This window comes from Podarcis gaigeae, assembly GCF_964106915.1.
Source record: "Podarcis gaigeae genome assembly, chromosome: 1".
NCBI lineage: Eukaryota > Metazoa > Chordata > Lepidosauria > Squamata > Lacertidae > Podarcis > Podarcis gaigeae.
In genome coordinates this window covers 40,857,760-40,883,388 of record NC_139678.1, presented here as the reverse complement: position 1 = coordinate 40,883,388, position 25,629 = coordinate 40,857,760, and the positions used below count along the sequence as shown (strand labels likewise).

The following is a 25,629-nucleotide window of genomic DNA, read 5'->3' as shown; positions in this document are numbered from 1 at the left end:
TTATTAATGCCCTCTGTAAAATGAACACATTGTAGATGTAGCTTTACTTGTTGCAGCCGTGGGGAAAGTCAGCTAGAATGTTTACTCTGCTTTTTCCACATTTATGCAAAAGTAACTTTGCATCTTTTCTATGCAAAGCTTCTCTCGCTGTAGAAATAATTAACTAATTAACCTGTTCTTTTCCAGTTTTTCCTGGAGGATATTAGGCATAAAACATCAAGGTGGCAATAAGTACACACACACACACACACACACACACACACACACACACCACCATCAGTTGACCCAGACATTACACGACATAAATTGCAATGCACACAGCTACCAACAACCATTTTTAAACTTTCCTTTGTACGTGTTACATGATCTGCTGTGGATCTCATTGGTTTGTTGAGCCATTTGCTTGCGAGTATTTTGTATTTTAAAAACTCTTACGTGCTGGTTTCCTCTTCCCTCCCCATGTCTGTTCCTTATTATGCAAGATGAAGGTTATTATTATGACGTTGCTGCCAGCTTCTGTGGCCAGGCTACTAGTGGTCATGGCACTTCAGTGATAGAATTCTCTCTTTAATGGCAATCCATATCCCTGACTCCTTTCAAAAAGCTGTTAGAATGTTCTTATTTTATAGCATCTTTGTGTCCTAAGCTACTGGGATGGTGACTGTGCTGTCTTTGTCTGATGATGTGTTTTGTTGGACTTTACTCTGTTTATAATGCTTGTTCTTTTTTAAATTTTGCCATTTATTTTGCCATTTCAGCTACCTTGGGTTCTTTTTATGCTAGGATTGCTGCTGCTTCTTCATTCATTCATTTAGAAGTACCAGTGTGGAGTTCTTAATTGCTGTTTTGTCATACAGTCAGGGCTCTCAAGGTGCGAACAAGTGTTTTCGAATTTGGTAGAGCAATGTGTAAACTACACGTGCAGCTGAGTCAGGCCCTTGTCTCTGCTAACCCAGGTCTGCCTGCTGTGGTGGCTTTCAAATATCTGCCCAAAGTTTTTTCATAGCCTTGCTGCCTGGGATTCTTTGTCTGGAAATAACAGGGATTGAACTAACCTGGGACGCAAAGCACAGGAGCAGCACGTTCTGCTTCAGTGCTTGAGGCAAAACGGGATTACTGTTCCACACTGCAAAGCCTCCCTTACCTGCATTGCGCAGTGTCACTGGTGAAGTGCTGGCAGTGGCACTGGCTTGCAGCAAAATATCATGAGGGGCCCAGCCCTGGCAAAGCATGTGTTCTGCAACCTAGCTGTGGCCACAGTTGCATTGGTAGATCAGATGTCTCCTACAGAAAATGCTGCAGACGTTCTACTAGTACCATATCCATGTCAAAGCAATGCTTTCTAATGGGAATGGAAGCTTTTCCAGAGTGGGCCCCTCCTGCTGTTTTTTTATTGTCTCCTGGGTGCCCTTTGGAAATCAAAAGACAGTTCGAGTTGTGGGAGAGAAAATGGTTTCACCTTTTCTTCCTTGTCTTGAAGACCTTGAGCAGTGCTGGATTTGCGTATAAGCTAAAAAAAGCTGTAGCTTAGGGCTCCAATCTCTTGGGGGGGGGGCCAAAAAAATAAAAGAAAGGAAAAAACTGGATGTATATTTCCAAAATATAAGATAAAAAACAAATAAAATAAAACCTACATACAGCAACAGTGTTTTGTGTTGTGTAGGTTCCTATGATCTAAGTAATAGGCCCCGCCTGCTAGCCTGCTCCCTAAAATATCACTGGTTTGCTCATTTCTATATACAGTGGTACCTCGGGTTAAGTACTTAATTCGTTCTGGAGGTCCGTACTTAACCTGAAACTGTTCTTAACCTGAAGCACCACTTTAGCTAACGGGGCCTCCTGCTGCTGCCGCGCCGCCGGAGCACGATTTCTGTTCTCAACCTGAAGCAAAGTTCTTAACCTGAAGCACTATTTCTGGGTTAGCAGAGTATGTAACCTGAAGCGTATGTAACCTGAAGTGTATGTAACCTGAGGTACCACTGTATAGGGTGCCTACATTCTGCATGGACTGGTTGCATGGCAACATGTGCAAATGGCTTTAGATACCTATTAGGTCCATAAATTAACATATAGCATATATCCAACACAAAAAACAGTAACAATTTGTTGTTGACAAAGGACATCTGGACATATAAAGGGCCCCATTACCTTCAGTAGCTTAGGGCCTCATCAGACCTAAATCTGGCCCTGACCTTGAGCCATATAAAGCAAAGGTATATTGTAATCTAGAAGGCTGTAATAGATCCCACTTTAAATTCCAAATAATCTGTCATGTGGTTGGGGGGTGGGGTGGTGGTACAGCATTTCTATAAACTTTTGCTGCATTGCAGATGTTTGATCCAGGAATACAAAGTTTTGTGAGACAGTTAATTAAATCGCTCCACCCATACTTTGGAGTAGCTAGTACAGTAGAAGCTGGAATAGTTTTGGCAGTTCTTTCCAGGCATGTGCAAAGAGGCTGAGTCACTCTGTGCTTGCCCAGTCACTCTCCAATATAGCATTTCCTCCCTCTTTTGTAAAGCATTTTTCTTGGAGCTGGGATTGAAATTATCCTAGCCATTTATTTTGCTAATAATACCCATTAGTTCCAAACATTCCCACAAAGTGTACTTTGTAAAACTTATTTGAAACTTATTTTTAACATGGTATCACATTATATTCATTGTTGTGTATCTGTATTTCCCTTAGTTCTTATTTAAACACGTGGAAAGCAGTCATGAGTGTACCCGGTAATTATTCCATGCATCTTGATTTTTACTTAGATCTGGTTTGCATAAAGTCATTTGTACAAGTTAGAAAAACCAAATGCCATTGTTTCAGAAAGATTGGGAAGCCTAGCACCTTTAGTTCAGTTTTGAGGATGTCTAATTTGCAAAATAGAACTTGTCTGGTGCATTTTAACAGCATTGAGCTTCAGTAGACTAAATATGTGCTACTGACATCTAGTGGGTAAATTAGAAAATAACATGAGGGAAATTTTAAAAACTGCAAGGTGGGGGTGGGGGAATCAGGGGGACCAAAGGAAACATTATACAGGACGTGTGTGTTACCATTTCTTACTGGACTTTTCAGTTGTAGCAACTCTGCAATGAGTCTGGACAGTGAATGGTGAGGGGAAGGGGCTCCTAAACCCTTTCCCTTTTTTCTAGCCATTTTTCTACTGAAAAAATCACATTCCCTACTGAAAAATTTACAAACCGTTTGTCTCTTCATGCAACCTTCCATGTAGCTTTTAAAGCCTTTTATTTGAAGGGGTCTTCACAATATCTGGAGGCGCGTTAGTAGAGGAGTCCCCAACTTTGTTGAGCCCAGAAGGCATTTAGAAAGCTTAAAAACTGTGCTATGAACATCACGGGTTTCAGAGAAGAAAAACTGGTGATGCTCAGAACCTGCCCCTCTCCAAAAAATAAAAAAAATAAAAAGAGGCAGCAAATAAAAACCAATAAAATGCATACCAAAGGGGGGGAGGACCCTGCGCCAAACACACAAACCCTCTCCTAACCAAATAACCACCACCACCTCAAAATAGGGAGGGTCAGAGGGGCTTGATGGGTGATTGGCAACACATTGAGCACCCCAGCATTAGGTCTTCATTTTCCCCCAGAACCTTCTGTTATATTAGATGCAACAAAGAGTTTGCATGTTGAGAGAGTGAATCACTTCTCCCTGTTCTCTCTTTCCAGACCACTCAGCCGTTTTGCAATTTCATTCTTCCCCACCAGATGCAGACATATTTTAAGGCACTTTCCAAAAGCTGACACATCTGCTTTTTAGCTACCAGATTTCCAGAAACGTTTCATCAGCCCAAGTCGACATCCATCCACACGTGATAATATCAATACCACTTGTTGAGGAACACAAGCGAATAGCAAAGAGAACCTGCACAAATGACTCTGACACAAAACCTCACACACACATTAAGTAAAATAGAAACATCGCCACCCGACCCACCCCCACCCACCATGGCCCCCTCCACCTCTCCCCCCCCCTTTCACTTCCCAATGTAACACTAATGTCTCAACAAATGAAACTGACCTGTAGAAAATGTAACTTGAAAAAAGAGACATTGCACATACTTTTGTAAACCAATAATAATAATAATAATACCACTTGTTGAGTCTCCCTAGCAAGTGGATTCCAGAGGGCATGGTGGGAAGTGAAAATGTCTTTTCATTTAATTGTTGGAAGAGTTGATTATTTGGTCTGCTGCATGGGCTGCCCCCAGTTTCAACACAAAGCCCCCTAAAACAAAGCAAAAAAACAGACAAAACACCTATACCCACCAAAACTAATGAAACACAGACCAAAAAGCAGGAACCCCCTCCCAAAACATTTCTAGTGTTTGTCTTCTGTTCCACTGGAGTTTTCTAGATTTTCAGCCCTCCGTCAAGCTATGCCACACCCTGTGTCCCTTCTCCTTCGGTACATTTCATTTACCAGTTGATTTGCGGTAATAAACAAAGGTAGCATATTAGCTGGCTAGCTCTGCATAGCCTTTGCTATGGCTTGAACATGCTGCAATTTCAACTTACAATAGGGCACTCCCAGAACCTAAATTGAAGGCCGTGACTCAGGCCTTGAACGTGTAAAATTATCTGGGAAAAGTGCTGAATGTGTGTGAAGTGTCTTCCAGCTGAAAAACTCTGGTTAGTACCCCAATTTATGTGATGAAGAGGAATCACGTCCAGGCCAGAGAGTGATTTCAAGCCTGACTTGAGCCATTGACACCTCTCATTTTACAGTGTCATTGATCTGAAGATAAAAGTGAAGAAAGAGATGAGGGAGGGAAGCATGAGGGCACAGAAAAGAAGATGTGAAGGTTGGAGAGAGACACAGAATTGAAAGGATACTGAAAGCATTAGGGGTATGTGAAAGTGTGAGCTGGAGAAGAAAGGATGAAGGCAGCCACTCATTTCTCTAATTATTGCCTGACCAGCTTTATGTGTTTGCACATATGTGTGTACACACACACACACACACACACACACACACACACACAAACACAAACACACTTCGCCATGATCCTATCCCACATGGTATATGTGAAAGTATGACAGCTACATAAGCAAGACTGGTCCTGTGCATCTTTCACATAGTCCCAGAATATTCTGCAAGCAAAGCCTCTTGAGCAGGATGAACCTAGAAAGATGAAACACTGGCAGGGAAGGGACCAGGCAGTGTGGTGTAGTGGTTAAGAGTCACGTAATCTGGGGAACCGGGTTCGCGTCTCCGCTCCTCCACATGCAGCTGCTGGGTGACCTTGGGCCAGTCACACTTCTTTGAAGTCTCTCAGCCCCACTCACCTCACAGAGTGTTTGTTGTGGGGGAGGAAGGGAAAGGAGATTGTTAGCCGCTTTGAGACTCCTGAAGGGGAGTGAAAGGCGGGATATCAAATCCAATCCAAAAGCAGTCCTTGAGAGCACTTGTGTCTTTGTCACCTAGCATCACTGAGAGAAAGTTGAGATGAAATAGATTGCCTTTTTACACTCACAAGCATCTTCTACCATTATCAATAATATTAGAAGCATCATCACCAAGTTCTGCCCAGATGCAGGAGAAAACAAGCTTGCTCCATCTTCCATGTGACAGCCGTTTAATATCTGAATATGGCTATCATATCTCCTCTCAGACGCTTCTTTACCAGGCTAACCATACTCAGCTCCCTCAACTGTTCATCTTGACGCTTGGTTTCCAGACCCTTGTTCACCTTGATTGCCTTTCTCTGCACACATTATAGCTTGCCAATGTCCTTCTTAAATTGTGATGTCAAAAATTGGACAGAGTACTCCAGTAGTGGTCTGACTAAGGCAGAATAGAGAGGGACTATTATTTCTCTTGATTGGGACACTGTACTTTTGTTGATGCTGCCTAGAATAGCATTAGCTGTTTTGCTGCTGCATCACACTGTTGGCTCATGTTAAGCTTGTGGTCCACCAAGACCCCTAGATCCTTTTCACATGTACTGCTGCCAATCCAGATGTCCCCTGACTTATATCTGTGCAGCTGGTTCTTCCTGCCTAAGTGCAGAACCTTCCATTTGTCCCTATTGAAATTTATTTTGTTTATTTGGGCCCAGTTCTCCAATCTGTTAAGATCATTTTGAATCTCAATTCTATCTTTTACAGCACTGACTACCCCTCCTAGCTGGGTGTCATTTGCAAATTTGATGAGCATCCCCTCAATTCCTTCATCCAAGTCATTTATAAAGATATTGAACAACAACAGGCTCAGGACAGAACCCTGTGGCACCCCACTTGTCACTTTTTCCAGGATGATAAGGAATCATTAGAGAGCATTATAATTTCAAGGTCTCCTTTCAGAATTATTGTAGCCAATCCAGAGCTGTACATGGGTTTGTTAGGTTTATAAAATAGCATCCTTCTTTCTTTTTAACTACATTGATCTAATATCTTTGTGTGATGACCAGTCACCAAGTCCGTAGAAAACTCTGTACAGTCCAGGAGTCTAGCGTGGGGGGTGCATAGCTCCAGGCGCATGATTTTGAGCGGCTGCCAGGGGTCTCTGGGCCTGGCCTAGCTATTGTGCCCCTGGCCCCCTCGCTGAAGGGCTGCCTGGCCAGTGATGTGGGGATGCACCTGCCAAGGGGCACGTCGGCTAACCAGTCTCCCCCCTGCACACCCTCCATGCTCCTTGCCCGACTGGCAGCAGCAGCAACTATTTGACTGTGCCAATAAAAGGATGCAACGCCACTGGTACAGTCTGCTATTAATTTGATTGTCCTGCATAACATGTTTGTCAACTGCAAATATTTGAAAACCGCTAACAGTTTCCTAGTTTGCTGAAGATACTACATAAGAAGGAAGTGTAGTGGTTATTTAGTGTACAAAGATACAGTACATCCATTGTGTCTTTTAATCAAATATGTGCTATGCGTCATAATTTGGATGAAGAAGATACTTTTGCTATGTGACACAGTTTGACTGAGGGATCTGATGCAGAGTTCCTTGTCTTATGCCTTGTTGTAAACCACTTTAAAAAGGGTACAGAGAGTCCAAAAAGAAAGTCTGTACCACTTTTAACCTACCCAGTTGAACAAAACCATGTATTCTGCCCTGCAGTCTCAGGCAGGAAGCAGAAGCCGTTGGCTTATTGGTTGCTGATGGGTCCCTGTTCATGGTAGTTGGGTTGTATTTGGTGTGATTATTCCAAGTTGTATGATCTGTCACACAGGCAGATGCCATGTTTGCCAGGTGTCCTCTGGTGTTCCTCCTCATGCATTGGTACCTTTCATGACAGGTTCCTTGCGTTGGTGTCCACCAGAGTGCTTCAGTTTATGCTAGGTGGCTGTGAGCCACCTGCCATATTAGTTCCTAAAAATGGCTTTGATGCAGCATTGCTTCAAGCAGTTCTGGATAATTTTATCGAATGATCTCAACCGTTTATATACTGCATAACACCATAGCCTGTACAGTAAGGTGATGAAAGATATGGAAAAGATAAAACCAGTTAAAATTAACCGTAAAACTTACTTAAAATGCCTGATGAAATAATAAAAAGGATTTTACCAGGTGCTGGAAGTTCAACAGGGAGGAGGGAGCTTTTCTGATCTCAGCTAAGAAGACGTTTCATAGAATTGAGCACACATTTCTGTGCATATGAGCTGTGTGTATGAGCCACGGGGGGATACCAATGATGATGTCTCCAAAGTCCTCAGGGATTGGGCAGGAATATAAGGAATCAGGCAGTCCTTAAAGTATACTTGACCCGAGTTGACAAGGGTCTTGTAAATCAGTGCAAGAGCCTTAAACTTGGCCCAGCAGCATATGGGCAACTATCGCAAGTGGTGGGCATCTCCTACAGCTTGAGGGCCCCAGGGCCAGCATTGAATGTAGGCCTTTTTGAGGGCACTCTGGCAACTGCCAAGAATGTCAGTTGGCCCTGCTTATCATAACATCTATCCTGTGCTAATAGAAGCTTGTGGTTCATAGGAGTGTGACCTCCATAGCCCCTTGGTTGCTTTGGAGATGAGAGAAAAACCCTTCTTTTCAGTCTTCCTTTTAAAACAAAGTTAGGAGCTTAGTTGATGAATGGTCAGTTAAATAAAATGTATGTTTTATATGAGAATTGCTAGTAACTCCAGTTAAGTGAAAATAAAGATGTTTTGGTTGAGTGAGGCTACACTACATTTTTACCTGTGCTTTTACCTCTTTAGCTGACTTGGTATCTTTCACGGCAAAGCCAGGTGGGTAAAATGTGACACCAATGTCCTTGTCTGTCATCTCTGTGCGTTATGTGTCCCATAAAGGCAGTGTCTACCCCGTATAAGGTCTATTTCCGTGAATTGTATGAGGGAACATTCAAGATCTATTAGAAATATTCGTTGGGAAGTTTAAGAAGCAATATAGAAGCGCTGTATATTTTCATATATATGTAATATAAGAAAAATTCATAGCAGGAGGAGTAAATAAACTCCAGTGCCTCTTGGCCACAACCAGCACTTCATCAGAATAATTTTGTGTGCTGTACTTTGATCAATAGTGACATTTATAGCCCACGGACTTTCATCTATTAATACTATTTTTCTGCAGGTTATGCTTAGATTTCACATTGTGGAAGTGCCACAATAGGTTGATGCCATGTATTTATTCCTGCAGAGAATGATAGGGGACATGTATAGCAGGAGGGAGGTGTGGAAACCTGGAAGCAACTTCTCCCAGGAGGGCATCACTGATACAGCTATCTTGTTTAGTCAAGAAAATTCTCAAATGAAGTTTGGTAACAAATAAGGAGAGTGGGTTGAACATCCTGAAATGCTTTGTCCATAAACTTCACCCCTGCCTTAGGGCATTGGTGGGGAACCTATAGCCCTCTAGATGTTGTTGGACTCCCATGTCCCATCAGCCCCAGTGAGCAGGACCAGTGGTTAGGGATGATGGAACTAGTACAGGAACATCTGGAAGTCCACAACTTTCCTACTCCTGTCTTATGGGGTAATAGGCTATGTATTTGCATCCAGAAAAGTTCTTTGGGTTTTGCCTTCATTTCACCTGCTTCTTTGCCATCCGATGTTGGTGCAGTAAACCATACTGTGTTACCTGTTGGTTGTTTCTCTGCTGTGTTACATTAGGTACAGTATCTGTTTTATGTCTTTAAGACACCAGTAAGAGAAGTGTTTTAAATATTAATTTGAAGCTGTGTTTCTCGAAATACATCCCAATTTAAATGTGATGCTGTCAAAAGATCCATTTTTTTACTTCCATCTTACAGTTGTCATTGTAACTGCCATGTTCTTATGCATGCAGTTTTTTCTGTTATGCTTTATGGTACAATCAACCTTGCCTTGCTGCTTCCCCATTTGTTTTTCCTAAGCTTTATTCAATATGAATTAAATGCTGGCTGACTCAAATTTGATTTTGATTATCATCCTGAAGTTATTGTTGTGGCCACTTCTGTTGAACTGCAATCTTGAAAATGTATCTAGTTAGAGATAAGGCACCTTCCCGGCCCCCAGCCCAAATGAAATGTCATGTGACGTCCCTGCCTCCTAAATTTTTAATTCTGAATTGTGAGAGTGATGCCTGGCTTCTCTGGGCCCCTTTGATTCAAGTCTGTGCCAGAAAGTGTATGAAATACCAGCAATAGCATGTGTCCATTTGTGTTCTTAAAATATATGGAAGTAACAGATAAGCACAGCAGTATATGGAAAAAAACAGCTGATTTGATATAGTGATGCAACCTTAATCTTTAACTTCACCCAGACACCATGACATTAAATTGATGCAAGTACCTTCCAAGAACAAATTCCAACAAGAGGGTGTCAGAAACCCTTGCTGTTTTGTCCTCAAGGAGGGAGCCAACCTGCCTGTTACATCAAGATACAAATAAATAAGCTTATGCTACTAATATAAGATAATTGATCAAACTGCGGGAGGCAGTGGATGACAGGCCTGCCTGGCATGCTCTGGTCCATGGGTTCACGAAGAGTCGGACATGACCCCATGGTCATGTCCAAACAACAACAACAAAATTGTTTAGATACCTGCAGAATTGTGAATCATTCATATTTCCCCCCTTATTGTATACCACTTTGAGATATTTTCTGGAATATGGTGCAATATATAGACATTCTAAATGAGAATGGAAGGACTATACCTTTTCTCACAGATAGCTTATTCACCCACACTATGTTGGATTTTGACTATTTAAATCAGTGGACATATAAGATTCCAAATAAAAAAGTACATCAATTACATCAATGAAGTCTTTTTGAGTTAAATAGCTAGGCATGGTCCCAGTTTCCCTCTATTCCTATCACACACCCTAAAAATCTGCACTGCAGGGGTGTGGTAAGACCTCTGGAGCAGCATATGAGATGATGAAGAGGAGGGCTACAGGCAGGTTGCAAAGATCCCTCTGCCTCCACCCCCGCCCATTCCCCCCCCCCCCGTTTCCCAGAGTTGCCGACCTTTTTATGGCGCTGCCGGCAGCTTTGTGGGGCTGGAGGAGGTGGGCAGCGGCTGGAGGGTGGCTCCTCCGGTGGGGAAGAGGCGGAGCCTCTGGGCGCAGCGCTGCTTCATCAAGGCAGGCGAGGGCGGTGAGCTGGTGCTGGGAAGCGCTGTACCCAGCCTCCGCTTCTTCCCTGGCACCCTACAGAACTTGGCACCCTGGCACCCCGCACCACTTGCCTCTATGGGCAAGATGCCCCTGACTACAGGAACTGACAAAAAATTGTATTCCACCATCCCCTGTTAGATCATAGACCCTTCTATTCATGGAAGGGCAACTCGAACACCTAGTATTTTAAAAATATTAAAAATATCACTCTGCTAGGGAAGAAAGTATTCATTTATGTTTATATCCTAGGTGCAGCTGGTTGTGCTTTAAAAAGAAAAGGAAAGAAGAGAAAACTAACAGGGCCCTTCCCATATGGGTGGAGGCCACATGTAGGAAAAAGGTGATTGTCGATCAAAGGGATGTTAACTAGTCATCCTTTGTCACATTGTGTACAGACTTGGGCTAGGTAGAATACACCTTTCTTAAATAAAGCATTTTAAAGTAAATTGTGTCCTTTTGATGTGAGGTGTTCAAGTCTTAAAATAGCATAGGAGGAAACCATAACATTTTAGCTACACTTTATGGAATTAGCATAGCAAGAAGTAACTTTCAGATTTATTTTATTGAGGGTTTAACTTGTTTTAATCTTTTTAAAAGGAAAGCTGCAACCTCTGAGCCTTTTCTCATGCGAAAATCTCAGGTGGTTGGTTGTCTTTCTCTAGTTCTGTGGTAACCTTTTTGACATAGGGTGACTGTAGCTTTTACACAGCAGCCAAAATGTGAACACACTATGTAATTTATGTTGTGGTGTTAATGATCCTTGTTTTGTTTTTAACACTTTCCCCTAATAGTTAAAGTGTATCACTCAGTGCATGGGGCAAGTGGCACTGTGGGTTAAACCACTGAGCCTAGGGCTTTCTGATCAGAAGGTCGGTGGTTTGAATCCCCGTGATGGGGTGAGCTCCCATTGCCTGGTCCCTGCTCCTGCCAACCTATCAGTTCGAAAGCACGAAGTGCAAATAGATAAATAGGTACCGCTCTGGTGGGAAGGTAAAGGGCGCTTCCATGTGCTGCTCTGGTTTGCCAGAAGTGGCTTAGTCATGCTGGCCACATGACCCGGAAGCTGTACGCCGGCTCCCTTGGCCAATAAAGCGAGATGAGTGCTGCAACCCCAGTCATCCGGGACTGGACCTAATGGTCAGGTGTCCCTTTACCTTTTATCACCCAGTGCTGTCACTTTTGTGAGCTTTCCACTATGACCTAAAGTTAACCTTCCTAGGTAGCCACAGCCAATGTAGATCCCATCTCTTTCCTAGAAAGCAGAATTAGCTATACATTTTACTTCCTGAGCCAAACACTGCTTTAAGCAAGCTGTTCTCAGGACAGTTTCTTTCTGCCTTCCTTGAAACGAGAAAGTGAAATACTCATATACAGATAGGTAGCCGTGTTGGTCTGCCATAGTCAAAACAAAAAAAAATCCTTCCAGTAGCACCTTAAAGACCAACTAAGTCAGTTCTTGGTATGAGCTTTCGTGTGCATCTGTGCATCTGTGTATCTGAAGAAGTGTGCATGCACACAAAAGCTCATACCAAGAACTGACTTAGTTGGTCTTTAAGGTGCTACTGGAAGGAATTTTTTTTGTTTTTCCTCATATACAGTCTCCATAAACATGGAATAAATGTATATCCTGGTAGATTAGACTAGCAACAGTAAATGAAACAGCAACCTTCTTTCTGTTTTTGATATCACTTTGCTGTCTTCATTACTCTCAACACCACAAACAATTTCTTCAGTGATTATTTGTTCAACCACTCTAGTCTTATTTGTTCTGTCTATTCCACATAAAACATCTGTCTGATCCCATCCTTCCTATTTTGTTTGCTGATGGAATGTCTGTGGCTTGTCAATGCAAATTCTACCTAACAAGGATAATTGGCATTTAATAAATGTTAAACACCTTTCCTGTATCACCTGTTCCATTTCAAGACTGTAAGAGAAGGATGGGGGACTGGATTTACCTTGTCCAGAGACAGAACTCCCCAAACCCTCACAGGCCACTTTGACAGATGGGGTGGATTGTCCACCTGCCTATCATCCAACATCACCATGACAGCAGATGCCCACATAGTTTGATTTCAAGCCATGTGGACAAAGGAAGCAAGGTTTTCAGCAGCCTTCAATCAGCTGATCAGCTGCAAAGCTTTGACCGGCCTGAGACTCACCGCCTGTGCCTAGGCACTCCTTGCAACTGTTTGGTGGGGCCAGGAGGCAAGTGGACATAGAGGGTGGACCAGCAGGCTCTATATTCAGGTGTGTATATACACCTGAATCGCCACCACTCCCTCTCCCTCTCATCTCTCCTCATTATTAAACTCCATCGCACTCCTATAAGAGTACCATTCACCAAGTCACATTACTGGGCAAGCGTATCCACTTTTGGTTTATTTCATTGTATTAAAATCCATAAATTAAAATATTTTTAAGTCAAGAATACAAAGTAAAAAGTTAGATACGTTAAAATGCTGTAATAAACAGTGACATTCATAGGCTTAATAGGCCTTGGTCTTCAAGATGCTCAAATGCAATAACTGCAATGTTAGTTCCTCCTTTGTACCAACCTTACTTTACTGCAGCCAGAACATGTCCTTTGGCAGGCCCATGTTAGATAGAGTACTAGGGCCAGGGCCTTTTCAGTACTGGCCCCAACTTGGTGGAACGCTCTGTCACAAGAGACTAGGGCCCTGCGGGACTTGACATATTTCCGCAGGGCCTGCAAGACAGAGCCTTTGGTTTGGACTCAGTCTGACTCTTATGTTTCCCTCCCCTTATGTTTTTGATTTATGAGCTACTATTAAAATGAGGCTGCATTTTAAATTGTATTTTAACCCATATTTTAATTAACTGTTTGTTTGTTTGTTTGTTTGTTTGTTTGTTTCCCCCCATTATGTTTTATTGTAATTTTATTGGTGTTAGCCGCCGTGTGCCTGGCTCTGGCCGGGGAAGGTGGGGTATAAATAATAATAATAATAATAATAATAATAATAATAATAATAATAATTAGCAGTGCTCACATTGGAACTTCAGTAACTTTTGTGTCATTGATCTGACTAGTGATTTCATTTATTTTACTTTTAGAGTACCATGCTGCTATTTTGCACTTAAAGAAGGAGCACAAAAATGAAGTTGAAAAACTGAAGGTAAATATTTCTTCTCGTTCAAACCTATTTTTTAAAAAGGGATCCCCCCACCTTTTAGAAATGTTGTATAACTTGCTAATTATTCTGATAGAGCCCTTCCTTACAGGCATAGGAGCCCCAGTGTGTACACAGAGCACTGCTCCCTGCAAGAGGTGCCAGTGAAGGAAGCAGATCCATGGTTTTGTTCTTCTACTCGTGTGGATCTGCTCACTCCAATGAAATGATTGTAGCAGCCTTTATATGCAAGAATTGGGAAGAATATGATTATGCATTCAATATATTCTCTTTGAATGGCTTTCAGTTGACTAGCAGTTCAGTTCATCTTAGCCTGGAGAACATTGAGTTTGAGGGGTTTTTTCTTCTTCAGAGACTACAAATTGGTGCAAAAGAATCTGTTAAACCAATCTTGTTAGGCCCAGGAAATTGTTGAATTCAGCAAACATCAGAGCAGCCCTGATGAATTAAAATGGATGAGTGATGGTGTGCACACTTACCCAGCTAATATCTATAGTCAAACTTGTTTGTAAAGTGCTTCAGAAACTTGCAGACTTGTTTGATCAGAGAAGACAATAGGACAAAAGAAGCTATTGTGCATAACATCTCATCTTTATCTTGTAATCTATGATCCCAAGCACGTTTTCATGGGAGTAAGTTCTGTTAAAACAATGGGACGTACTTCCATGTGTTTATATCCAGTATATCAGGATACATGTTAGAACATCAATTATTTGCACATTTCCCCCTTCGTAGTTGTAGTCACCTGCTTCAACCATATTGTGCAGGAAGAGACAGTATCTGTGTACATTTGTTTCATGCCTGGTACATATCTTCACGTCCTGCAGTATACCAAAGGGTCAGTGCTAGGTCTTCTACTTCTTTGAAGGAGTTGGCATTATGCTTCTCAATTTTTGACATGGCACAAAATTGGAAAGCCCAACTCTTCATTCCCTGGGACCAATAGGACAAGTCCACATATAAACAATTCTTGTAGAAATGCATTTTCTGCATTCCCCACCAGAGGTCAGTTAAGTATCTCTCTCTCTCTCTCTCTCTCTCTCTCTCTCTCTCTCTCTCTCTCTCTCTCCCCTATGCTGCTTCAAACTTGCTTTTATTTGAGTATGGCCAAAATTTTTGTATTTAAGGTGCCAAAGTGGGGGGATGGAATGAATGTGGAACATCCAGAACCTAAATAAAGATGGTCTAAAGCTGCAGTTCTAAACCTAAATATCGGGGAGTAAGCCCCATTGAATTCAATACAATGGACTTTTGAGTTGACCTAGAATTGTGCTGTGTTGTGTTTACATTTATTTCATTGTATTAAATATTCATAAAAACAAATAAGATTTCTGAAAAGAGGAGCTGGCCTGGGTCAGTTATCTCCTTGCCTTTCTAATTTGCTGGCCAGTAAACCGGAAGGTTTACTGCTTTACACTTAACAGCTTTTAATGAAAGCAGAAAATTCAGGGAAGAGGCCTAGAATGTCCCCAAGGGAGCCAGGATTCCCTGTGGCCATAGGCTAGCTTGAATTTTTAATAGGCCTCTGTTCTGATTGTTGTCATCCTATGGAGTTGAGCAAAAAGCAGTTCTAATTTGTTGCTGCTGCCTAAATTAGAAATGGTTCTGGTCTATCATCAGTGGAATCCAGGTTGGCCTGTGAGACAAAAGTTTAAAATCCAAAGCAAAATATTCGGTTACCAGTCCACAGAATGGCAGGTGAGCATCAATAGCACCTGCTAAAATCCTTTTTGCATAGACAAACCTACCCAGATGCTTAAAATGCTGAGGTAATTTTATCTGTTTTAGTGATTTTTTTCTTGATTTTTGTGTGTTGTTTTTTGTAAACTGCTTGGACGTGGTATATAAGGGGTATATAAATTTTATGAAATAAACAAAATAATGGCTGGGGTCGAGACTTGGTTCCTCCTGGCAGCAGTATCCCCTGAGTGGCGTTCTGCTTGTGGGATGCTCCCACTGGTAGAAGGTGGGAAGCAACTTTTGCCATTAGTCTCTTACCCCTACACTCTCTGAAAAACTGCTCTGGATAGGTGAGGTTCTAAGAACTGGAAGTTACTTTTTCCTTGAGGTTTGAATTGTGCTGGATAACATAAAAGTTTCAGGAAGCATTAGAGGAAAAAGTAAATGTGTTCTCCTTTCTTCATTGGAAAAAAAATCAAGAGGTATAGATGCAAATTTTGGAGTGTGGTCTATAAAACCATAGATCAGCAGCAGAGCATCTAATTTGTATCCAGAAGATACAATTCCATTCTGGAACTAGGAATGTCCCCTAGCAGAAACCTTGCAACTGCCAGTCAGTGTAGATGATACTGAGGTAGATGAACCAATGGTCTGGGTTCCTAGCTTTCATAGCTTACTTATATATCGCCGTGCTAGTTGAAGCTGTACAGTCCACCTCTGGGAGAGTTGCCATGGCATTCTATGATAATACTGAAGGAATGCTACAACTATTTTGCAATCTCCCTTTAGTACAGAGCTTTCTTTTCTTTTTTAAGTGGTTGAGGTTTTAGTATGTTGAGGTGGAGCTGTTGTTTTTTTTAAACCAAACCCAAATAATCTGCAACATATCTCTATTTTGAAGAATGGCCCACCTGAGCAAACATACTCATAGGAGAGGTTATCTCACATCATTATTGCTAGCTACTCCCAGATTGTTGGCCAGTTAAGTAGAGATGATGTTACTTTATGCTTGTCAGACACAAACTGCAGACCAAGTCATGTTTCTCTCGCAGGAAGATTTTTGTAAAATGCCAAACATTGCAGCTTTCATCTTTTTAAAAAAGGAATTGTTCATACATAGCTTCATACATTGATCTATTCCTGTATACCAGAGACATGTTCTGTTTTCTGGTATTAGCAGATTTTTTTATTTAACAGAGAGCTAGCACAAGTTAGGTGCTGAGCTAGATTGGGATCATGCTGTAAGGGAAGGAGGGTTTGCCACCAGTATTTCTCAGCCATTGGTCCCCGGCTATTTTTGGACTGCATTAGTACCTCTTTGCCATCGGAACCAGGGTGGGTGGGACACATTACTGCATTTTTTTTGTATTTTGCTATTTATATATAGGACATTGCCCTGATGTGATAATCTCATGGTGAAATCACTGCATTGTATCTTACTGTGTGTAAAAAAAATGAAAGAATTGATTTCAGGAGGTAATTACCATAGTCAGAACAACCACTGCTCATGGCTTCTAGGTGCCATTGTCACACAGAATGGGTTATGTACAGGCCAGCTGTACACAAAGAACCCTTTGCATGTTGACGTTTTGCACAGTGCTCAGTGGTTTCACAAGAGCCACTTGAAAGTAGTGTGGAAAATGCAGTGCATGCAGAATATGCCTGCTCATTGTCACGCAGAAGAACAGTGGCTAGGGCTGTGTACACATTACCAGCCTAAAATGCAACTGGGCCATTCCTTTTCTCTGTTTGGAACAAACCTGATTGGGAGCATCAAAACACAGTATTATTTGAAACAACAGTGTGGAGAGCCAGTGTGGTGTAGTGGTTAAGAGCAGTGGACTCGTAATCTGGTGAACCGGGTTCGTGTCTCCGCTCCTCCACATGCAGCTGCTGGGTGACCTTGGGCTAGTCACACTTCTCTGAAGTCTCTTAGCCCCACTCACCTCACTGAGTGTTTGTTGTAGGGGAGGAAGGGAAAGGAGATTGTTAGCCGCTTTGAGACTCCTTGGGTAGTAATAAAGCGGGATATCAAATCCAAACACCAGGATAGACACAGGATAGATATAGATTGCAGCTAACCTGTGTCTCCCTCTTCCCATACCAGTGGTGGGAGTGCACAGGATGCTGAGTAAACAGGAGTGTGGACACAGCCTAGGAATTGGCTTTAGTACTTGTGATTTCCGTGGAATTTGCTGCCACACGGGTTTGCTTTAATCTTTAATGTCAGGGGCACAAGATTTCATGGATATTACAGATTAATAGGTGCAAGAACATACAGAAATAAATGTTTTGTGCATGTGCTAGAGGAAATGTGACATGTTTAGTGGTTCAGATTTCTTTGTATTCTCATCTACTGTTTAAAATATTAAAAAATAATGGTGGGATATAGTGAATTATTTCAAGCTTTTTAATTGGGATGTTGTATGGTATCCATTGTCCCTACATCTTTAGCTCTATTGAAATACCCCAGCTGGTCTGCCTGTTTATATGCCAGGCTAGTTGTGTAATCATGTTTTTGGCAATGGAGATATATGTGTGTTATGTATATAACAGCATGTAGATCAGAATTAGAAGCAATTATTGTAAACCCTAACCAAAGCAGAATCTAGTTAGAGATAGGTAGCCGTGTTGGTCTGCCATAGTCAAAACAAAAAATTTTTTCCTTCCAGTAGCACCTTAAAGACCAACTAAGTTAGTTCTTGGTATGAGCTTTCGTGTGCATGCACACTTCTTCAGATACACTGAAACAGAAGTTTCCAGACCCTTCTATATAGTGAGAAGGTGGGGAGGGGTATTACTCAGAAGGGTGGTGGGAATGGGTGATTGGCAGATAGCTGTGATGAGCCTGTTGACGACTCTTAACGACTGCAATAGGTCTTACAGGAAAAAGCAAGGGGTGAGAAGGTGAAAAATGGCTTTGTCATGTATAATGAGATAAGAATCCAATGTCTTTGTTCAGACCAGGTCTCTCCATGGTTTTAAGTTTGGTGATAAGTTGCAATTCAGCAGCTTCTCTTTCCAGTCTATTTCTGAAATTCCTTTGTAGTAAAACAGCTACTTTGAGATCTTGTATAGAATGTCCTGGGAGATTGAAGTGTTCTCCTACTGGTTTCTCTGTCTTGTGATTCCTGATGTCCGATTTATGTCCGTTTATTCTTTGGCGTAAGGTCTGGCCTGTTTGTCCAATATAGAGAGCTGAAGGACACTGTTGGCATTTGATGGCATACACAATGTTAGACGATGAGCAATTAAATAGTCCCGAGATGGTATGTGTGATGTTGTTGGGGCCAGTAATGGTGTTGTCCGGGTGTATGTGGCAGCAAAGTTGGCATCTGGGTTTATTGCAGGCTCTGGTGCCAGTGTCCGTGTTAGGTCTGGTTGTAGTATTATTGTGGGTTAGGAGTTGTTTAAGATTGGGTGGCTGTCTGTAGGCAATGAAAGGTCTTCCTCCCAGAGCTTGAGAAAGAGAACTGTCATTGTCCAGGAGAGGTTGTAGATCTCTGATGATGAGTTGTACTGTTTTAACTTGGGAGCTGTATGTGATGACTAGAGGTGTTCTGTTATTTTCTTTTTTGGGTCTGTCTTGCAGCAAGTGCTCTCTGGGTATCAGTCTGGCTCTGTTGATCTGTTGTCTAACTTCATCTGCTGGGTATTTTAGTTCTAAAAAGGTTTGCTGTAGATCTCTTAGGTGAGAGTCTCTGTCTGTAGAATTGGAACAGATGTGGCTGTAAAGTAGTGCCTGGCTATATACAATGGACTGTTTGGGATGTTTGGGATGGTAGCTAGAGGCATGTAGATATGTTTGTCGGTCAGTTGGTTTATGGTATAAGGTGGTGTCTAAGCAGAATCTGAAACAGACTAAAGTGGCAGTTTTGTTGAAGAGTTTAGGGAGTGAATAGCTATGTCTGCATGGGATAATTTGTGCAAATAGAGGGATTCTCCAGGAAGGCAATGATGGGACTACTTTGAAATGTTTTAAAGGTAGCTTGCACATGAATGCAGAATTGTTATATTAGCTTGGAGCACTTTTTGCAGTTTGCTTACCTTTTTGCAAGTTTGCTTGCCTATTGCCATATTATTATTTTTTTAATCTAAATGACATGTGCAGTTACAGTTCAAATCACTGAGCATTCATTTTCCTAATTAAGTCATGGATGATGCAGTCGAGATTCCTGCATTGCAGGAGGTTGGACTAGATGACCCTCAGCGTCACTTCCAACTCTGCAATTTGATGATTCTATGAGTCTAAGATTCTAAGTCCCATTGAGTTCAGAGTACATGAGTACTCTCATGTAAGTGGGTATAGGATTGCAGCCTTGGAACTCTTTGGATGTAGAGCATTATAGTTCTCTTAAGTAAGCAAATTGCTCTTTAAAATGACTTTTCCCATATTTTATAGAAATGAGTCCTTTTGCCAGTCACAATAAAAGCTCGGAAATGCCTCAAGTATTTCCTTTTTTGTTTTTTTACTTGAAATTTCTTTGTAAGAGAGCTTCCATTGAGCCCAGCATGTACATTTTGAAGAAAACATTTGGTTGCTGAAACTTAACTAAAGTCCAAAGCTGCAGCCGAGGTCACCAAGTCAATTTTTTCCTAATGAGCTTTTTTACATTTTTCAGTATTTCGTGTGTTGCTGATGCTGAAGGTCTTTCAGCTTGTGGATTGTAATAAATTCCACTCTTACTTGAAAAGTACGAGCCCTCTGCACATGGTTTCATCCACATGTATACATCATATGAGTCTTGTAATCAGCATACAAATGAAGTCTTGATTCTTTGAACCCTACAGCTGATGAAACTGTTTGCAAAATTACCCTAAAGCATGTACAGCATTTCTCTGAAACATAATGCTGGTTTCTACAAAGAAGCCATTGCACCAAATCAAAACTTCATCTAGTTAGCTTGCTGCTGTTGTATCCCATGAATTTGCATAGCACAATTAGGAAGATCGTTATTGTTGCTGATTATTGTTGTTGGCAATAGTTACTCTTCTTTTCCTGAGTATGTTTTAGCTTTGTGCGGAAGCATCGCCAGTTGCAGTTCCCACATGCCTTGGTCCTTTGCTCCTGCTTTTGATAATTTTATCTACACCTGTGTAATATATTTAATCTGGAGATAACAGTTTATGTAACTAATTATGTGGGTTGCAGTCCACAAAAGCTTGTGCTGGTCTTTAAACTTCTACAAGACTATCATTTTTGATGTAACAGAGTAGACTCATTCAGATTTTCTGTACCGAACGTATGAAAAGGTGTCTAGAACACATGGACTGTCCCCTACCTTCTGTATACTGATATGTGTGCTAGCAGCATGTGATTGCCACCAGTCTGAACGTGGTCTACGTGTGTACAAATGTACACACTCTGGGCTCCCTCCACAGGGAGGGAAACTTCATTGATATGTATGTAGGTCCTTGTTGGCCTGAAATGAATTACACCACAGTCAGGGAAGTTAGTTGGTGGGAGCATCAGCGCCTGGGTGCGGTCTGTATGTTCAGAATCTCCTTTTACACATTTGATAATACTTTAGTACCAAACATCTGAATACACTATTAACACAGCTACCTATGTGAATTAGTTTCACTTGTTGCTGAAATACTATTTTTGACCTCTGGCAACTCGTTCAGCATGTGGGCAAAAACACAGAAAGAGCTCCCTCTTGTGTTTCTTCCCATCCTCGTCCTGTGCCACTAGGAAGTTGCATCCGCTTAATAGAAATCTTATTCCAGGCCTGTTTGCTTTGGTGCAAATAGGAACTTTGTTTGCATAGTTGCTAGCCACATGGAGGAACTATCTCCGTTCCAGTCTTAGTGGAAGAATAAAGAGATAACCCTCCCCTTTTCTTTTCACTGCCTTCACAGTGGCTCCCCATCTCCTGTAATTAGTTAAAGGAAATCAATACATGTTGCTGCCTGCTGTTTGTTAAGTGTGCATCTAGTTTGGCCCTGAGCTTCTGGGAAGAAGTGTAGAAGATTATTGGTAATAGAATAAGAGGGATCAACAATTCTCCTAGGCTGATACACAGAATCTTTAGTGAGAGTGGAACTGATTCGTGGCCCTTTCTTTCTTGCAAAGCTTTTCTGCTTTGTTATTGTTGGAATATTGCTGGATGTTTTATTTCTGGAGAGTTCCTATTCTTAAAGCTGCACAAATGGCATGCCTTAGTCACATTGAACCTTATGAACTAAACTGCAGGTGACAGTGTATAACAACTAAATATGTTCTTTGCTGACGTTTGTTCAAGCTAACAAGGAAAATAATAATAACTTATTATTATTGAAACAAAAAACAAACAAACACAAATTAACTGTGCTTTGGAAATTCCCTAAAGGTATTTAGTATTGATTAAAGAAAAGCCCCTCTTAGCCTCCCCTTTTTTTTTCTTCCAATGGTAATTTCATTCTGGTAAGCTGGAGGGGAGGTTTTAGCATCTGCCTGCCCCTTTGAGTAATAGGGTATCTGGTAAAAAAAATCTGGGAGGAGTTGCTTCTGTCCTAATGCCCAGGTGGGGGCTAAGAGCACAGCACAGTTTCACTATTTTCCAGGGACGTCCCTAATTTAAAGAATCTGGCCTGGTTTCAGATTTGATCCCGGAATGTTCCACTTTCCCTTAGGATGCCCTTTATTTTCATCGGAGAAATGTTGGAGGGTATGCACTCCTCAAGACAGGCGACCCCACAAGGGGCACTCCTATTTTATGTAAGTCATAGCGCCGCTGCACCCCCACCCAGCTGTTGGGGTAACCCAGGGTTTACTTCTGGCAGGTGGGTCAGAAGTCAGTGGTGGTACCCAATGCCTTTGCCAAACTTCTGACATCTGTAATAAAGCTGTGGCTTTATTTGATACCAATACCTTGTGTTATATTTCATTATTCTGCAACAGGGATGCAATTTTATGACGTGCCATCCCATTTTAGATGGCAAGATGTTAAATCTTCTCTTGGGCATATATCAGTTGCTTATTGAAACTGGAAAGATTCAGCTGGTCATTAATAATGCCTATTAACGTGACTACACATAGTTATAACACTTTTTAAAAACTTGATCCATAAATCCAGTTTTCCCCAACTTAATAGTTAGAGTCAGTGCTTGTCTTCTAGAAAAAAGTGCTAGTACTCACCATGAAGAAGTTATAGTAAGTGCCACACTTTTAACCAGTGCGGGGGGGGGGGAGTTGCCAGTACCCGTGAGTACCCCTCAGGAAAAAGGACTGGTTAGAGTAAGAAAGGAACTGTCTTGCCTGCATTGCTGTCCTCTAACAAAGGCGGGAGGCTAGGAGAGCTGTTTCTGTGTGCCCACGGGCTCTCTTGTTTTTGTGTAGGGACTATCCACACAAGGAACCAGCTCCCTATGTTTAGCTGCCATTGGCTTAATTGGAATTAAGAATATGTCGCTGTGCAGCACTTATAAAATCCATGAGAAACTCCACTGATTTTGTGTGTAATCACTGATAATTTTATATCTTATAGCTATTTAAAGTTACATGCACCCACAAGAACCGTAAGGAACCAAGAGCAAAGAAACTAATGATTAAAATAACCCATCTCATGTAATTGCTACAGCCTATAAGGCCACTCGGGACGCAGGTGGCGCTGTGGGTTAAAGCCTCAGCGCCTAGGACTTGCCGATCGAAAGGTCGGCGGTTCGAATCCCTGCGGCGGGGTGCGCTCCCGCTGCTCGGTCCCAGCGCCTGCCAACCTAGCAGTTCGAAAGCACCTCCGGGTGCAAGTAGATAAATAGGGACCGCTTACCAGCGGGAAGGTAAACGGCGTTTCCGTGTGCGGCTCTGGCTCGCCAGAGCAGCGATGTCACGCTGGCCACGTGACCCGGAAGTGTCTCCGGACAGCGCTGGCCCCTGGCCTCTTAAGTGAGATGGGCGCACAACCCCAGAGTCTGTCAAGACTGGCCCGTACGGGCAGGGGTACCTTTACCTTTACCTTTATAAGGCCACTCAGATATATAGGGAACCATAAACTGTTTGGTACATTCTATTGCTGCAGAGTATTTTTGACGCTTGGAATAAAGTTTCAATACAAATCTCCTTATTATCAAAGTTGAAAGCTAAACTGCTTGCGTGACTACACGTCTGGTATATTTACTTGCCATGGAAGGCATATACTAAACATCTTGATACTATTAGGAACATAGAAGCATAATTGTTTTTATACAATGTATTGGCTCTTCTTCCAGTTCATGTTTGAATAAATGCAAGAACTGTGGTATGCTCCAAGATCTTCAGAAGATTTACATGATTCTCTCAGTTCTTTGATGCTCAGAGGAAATTGTTTCTTAAAACTTAAAACTAGAGTCTCAGGTTCTTGGGCAATCCCTCCCATCCCCTCACTGCAGGAGAGAAAGGAAGGTCTGATCCAGGCTGTGCAAAGTTTATTAGACTGCCTCCCTCCTGCTTCTTCACTGGCATTGGTATCAAGAGAGATACTACAGTCAAATAAATGTGGAACAGCCTGGTTTTGGCATTATCTCTCCATGGTTAGAGGCCAAGGTATTGCGGGCTTGCAAGACTTCAATCACCTGGGATTTTGCCATAGGTAGTAAGGTCTGAACAAACGTCCTGTCTTTGCAAAAAGCACAGAAACAATAGACAGGCAGTTTAAAAAGCACAAAAGACCCTCACAAGAACCAGTAAGAGAAGACTGTAAAATCAACAAGGAGCCTCTTTGTTCCCCATCCATATGTATTTCAGCGTAAATACTATCCAGATATAGAAATGGCTGTAGCGATGTTTTGGAGACTGCCTAATTGCAATCATAATGATAAAGAAAATTATTGGCTTAGGACCTTCTTTAAATATTACTTCTGTTATCTTCCTTTGCAACTCACACTGTTCGAAATGTGTAAATATTTCTATGGAATATTCACAGGTTCTCTCATCCAAAACAAGTACTATTAAAAAGGAAACAATGTGATAGAGGGGAAATAGCACAAATGATTAATGAGTGAGTTTTCTGGAATTGATAAAAGTAGGGTGTCTTGTCTTACCTGAGCTGTCTGTTAAGGCAAAGCCACCTTTTGATACAATCCATTGCTTAATTTTTTTAAAAAATCACTACTGTGATGCGTAGTGTCCAATCACAACATATCGTGTCTCTAAGGGGTATCTTGTATGGATATAAATGGTCTATTATGCTAGAAATTGGATGTGTCTTTTATTATATTTGTGTTCCTGACCACTTGTTGACCTGAATTGGAATGAAACTGGACCAGTTTCAGAGCTGAACCAGGAATGTATTGACTTCATTCCCTGATGCTCACTTTTGTTTTCTACATATATGTTTTTGGCTGACAAAACATGGACTTAACGTACGCTGAATAATGGCATATTCTTCTCTGCCAGCTTTTTAAAATTATGGCTTAATCCACGAGTCTTCTTGCCAGTTCGCCTTTCTTTTCTGGAGTTGTTTTTTTTTTTCAGATCACAAAAAAATAGTAATGTGATTTCACATACGAAAACCTGGATGGAAAGAATAGGAAGGTGGGATCATGGTTGCCTCAGAAGCATGGCAACTCTATAAGTCTGGCATCAGCCACACTAATAAAATCCAATCCAATGCTGTTTTATGACCTTGAATTTATGTGGCTGCTGAAGATCAAAGGGTTTCTGTCCCACTGGACTACAAGGTCTATAGTTCATGGTAAAAAAAAGAAAGAAAACCTCATCAAAAAGAACATTTTAGTTGTGAGGCTTTTCATTTTAATCAGCTACAGCAATAAAAGAGCTGCGAGGTGTCCAAAAACATTCTCCAAGATCAGAGACAATCACCCTCTAGTCCACACCGTGTTCTTATTAGATCCAACCACTCTCATTTGACCACACCATTGAACCTTCTGCTGCTACAACTTGTTTGGCATATCTTTTTATCTTAAGTTTCCCCCCTCCCCACTTCTTAACACAAAACCTGTCAGATCACAGTAAGATTAATGATGCAAGAAGCCTACTCATTAATATTAAGGTGCTACGATTTTCTCAAGATAGAACTTCATTGTAATTGCCTCTCACAGGCAACAGCTGAAATAAAGTGTGCATTCTAGGGTGTTGCTCTCCCTCTACCTCCTGCTAGAGAATCAAGTCTCATTCATTAGAATTAATAGTCGTGCATTTGAAAATAGCCACTAATGTCACTGACTTGTGAAGACTTATTGAAAAGCAGAAGGGTTATCTTGAACCTCAGCATAGCAGAAGACTTGGTGGCGTTGCTGTACT

At 41.6% G+C, this 25,629-nt stretch overlaps 1 protein-coding gene across 4 annotated transcripts in view; it reads left to right on the top strand.

Moving 5' to 3' along the window:
• The window catches only part of FMN1 (formin 1), a 162,918-nt gene that overhangs the window by 63,918 nt on the left and 73,371 nt on the right, over nt 1–25,629 (top strand). For all 4 annotated transcript variants that reach the window (XM_083744317.1, XM_083744315.1, XM_083744316.1 and 1 more), the window contains one exon: nt 13,651–13,712. In XM_083744317.1, the coding sequence (XP_083600443.1) occupies nt 13,651–13,712 (62 nt within the window). The remainder of the gene's footprint in view (nt 1–13,650; nt 13,713–25,629) is intronic.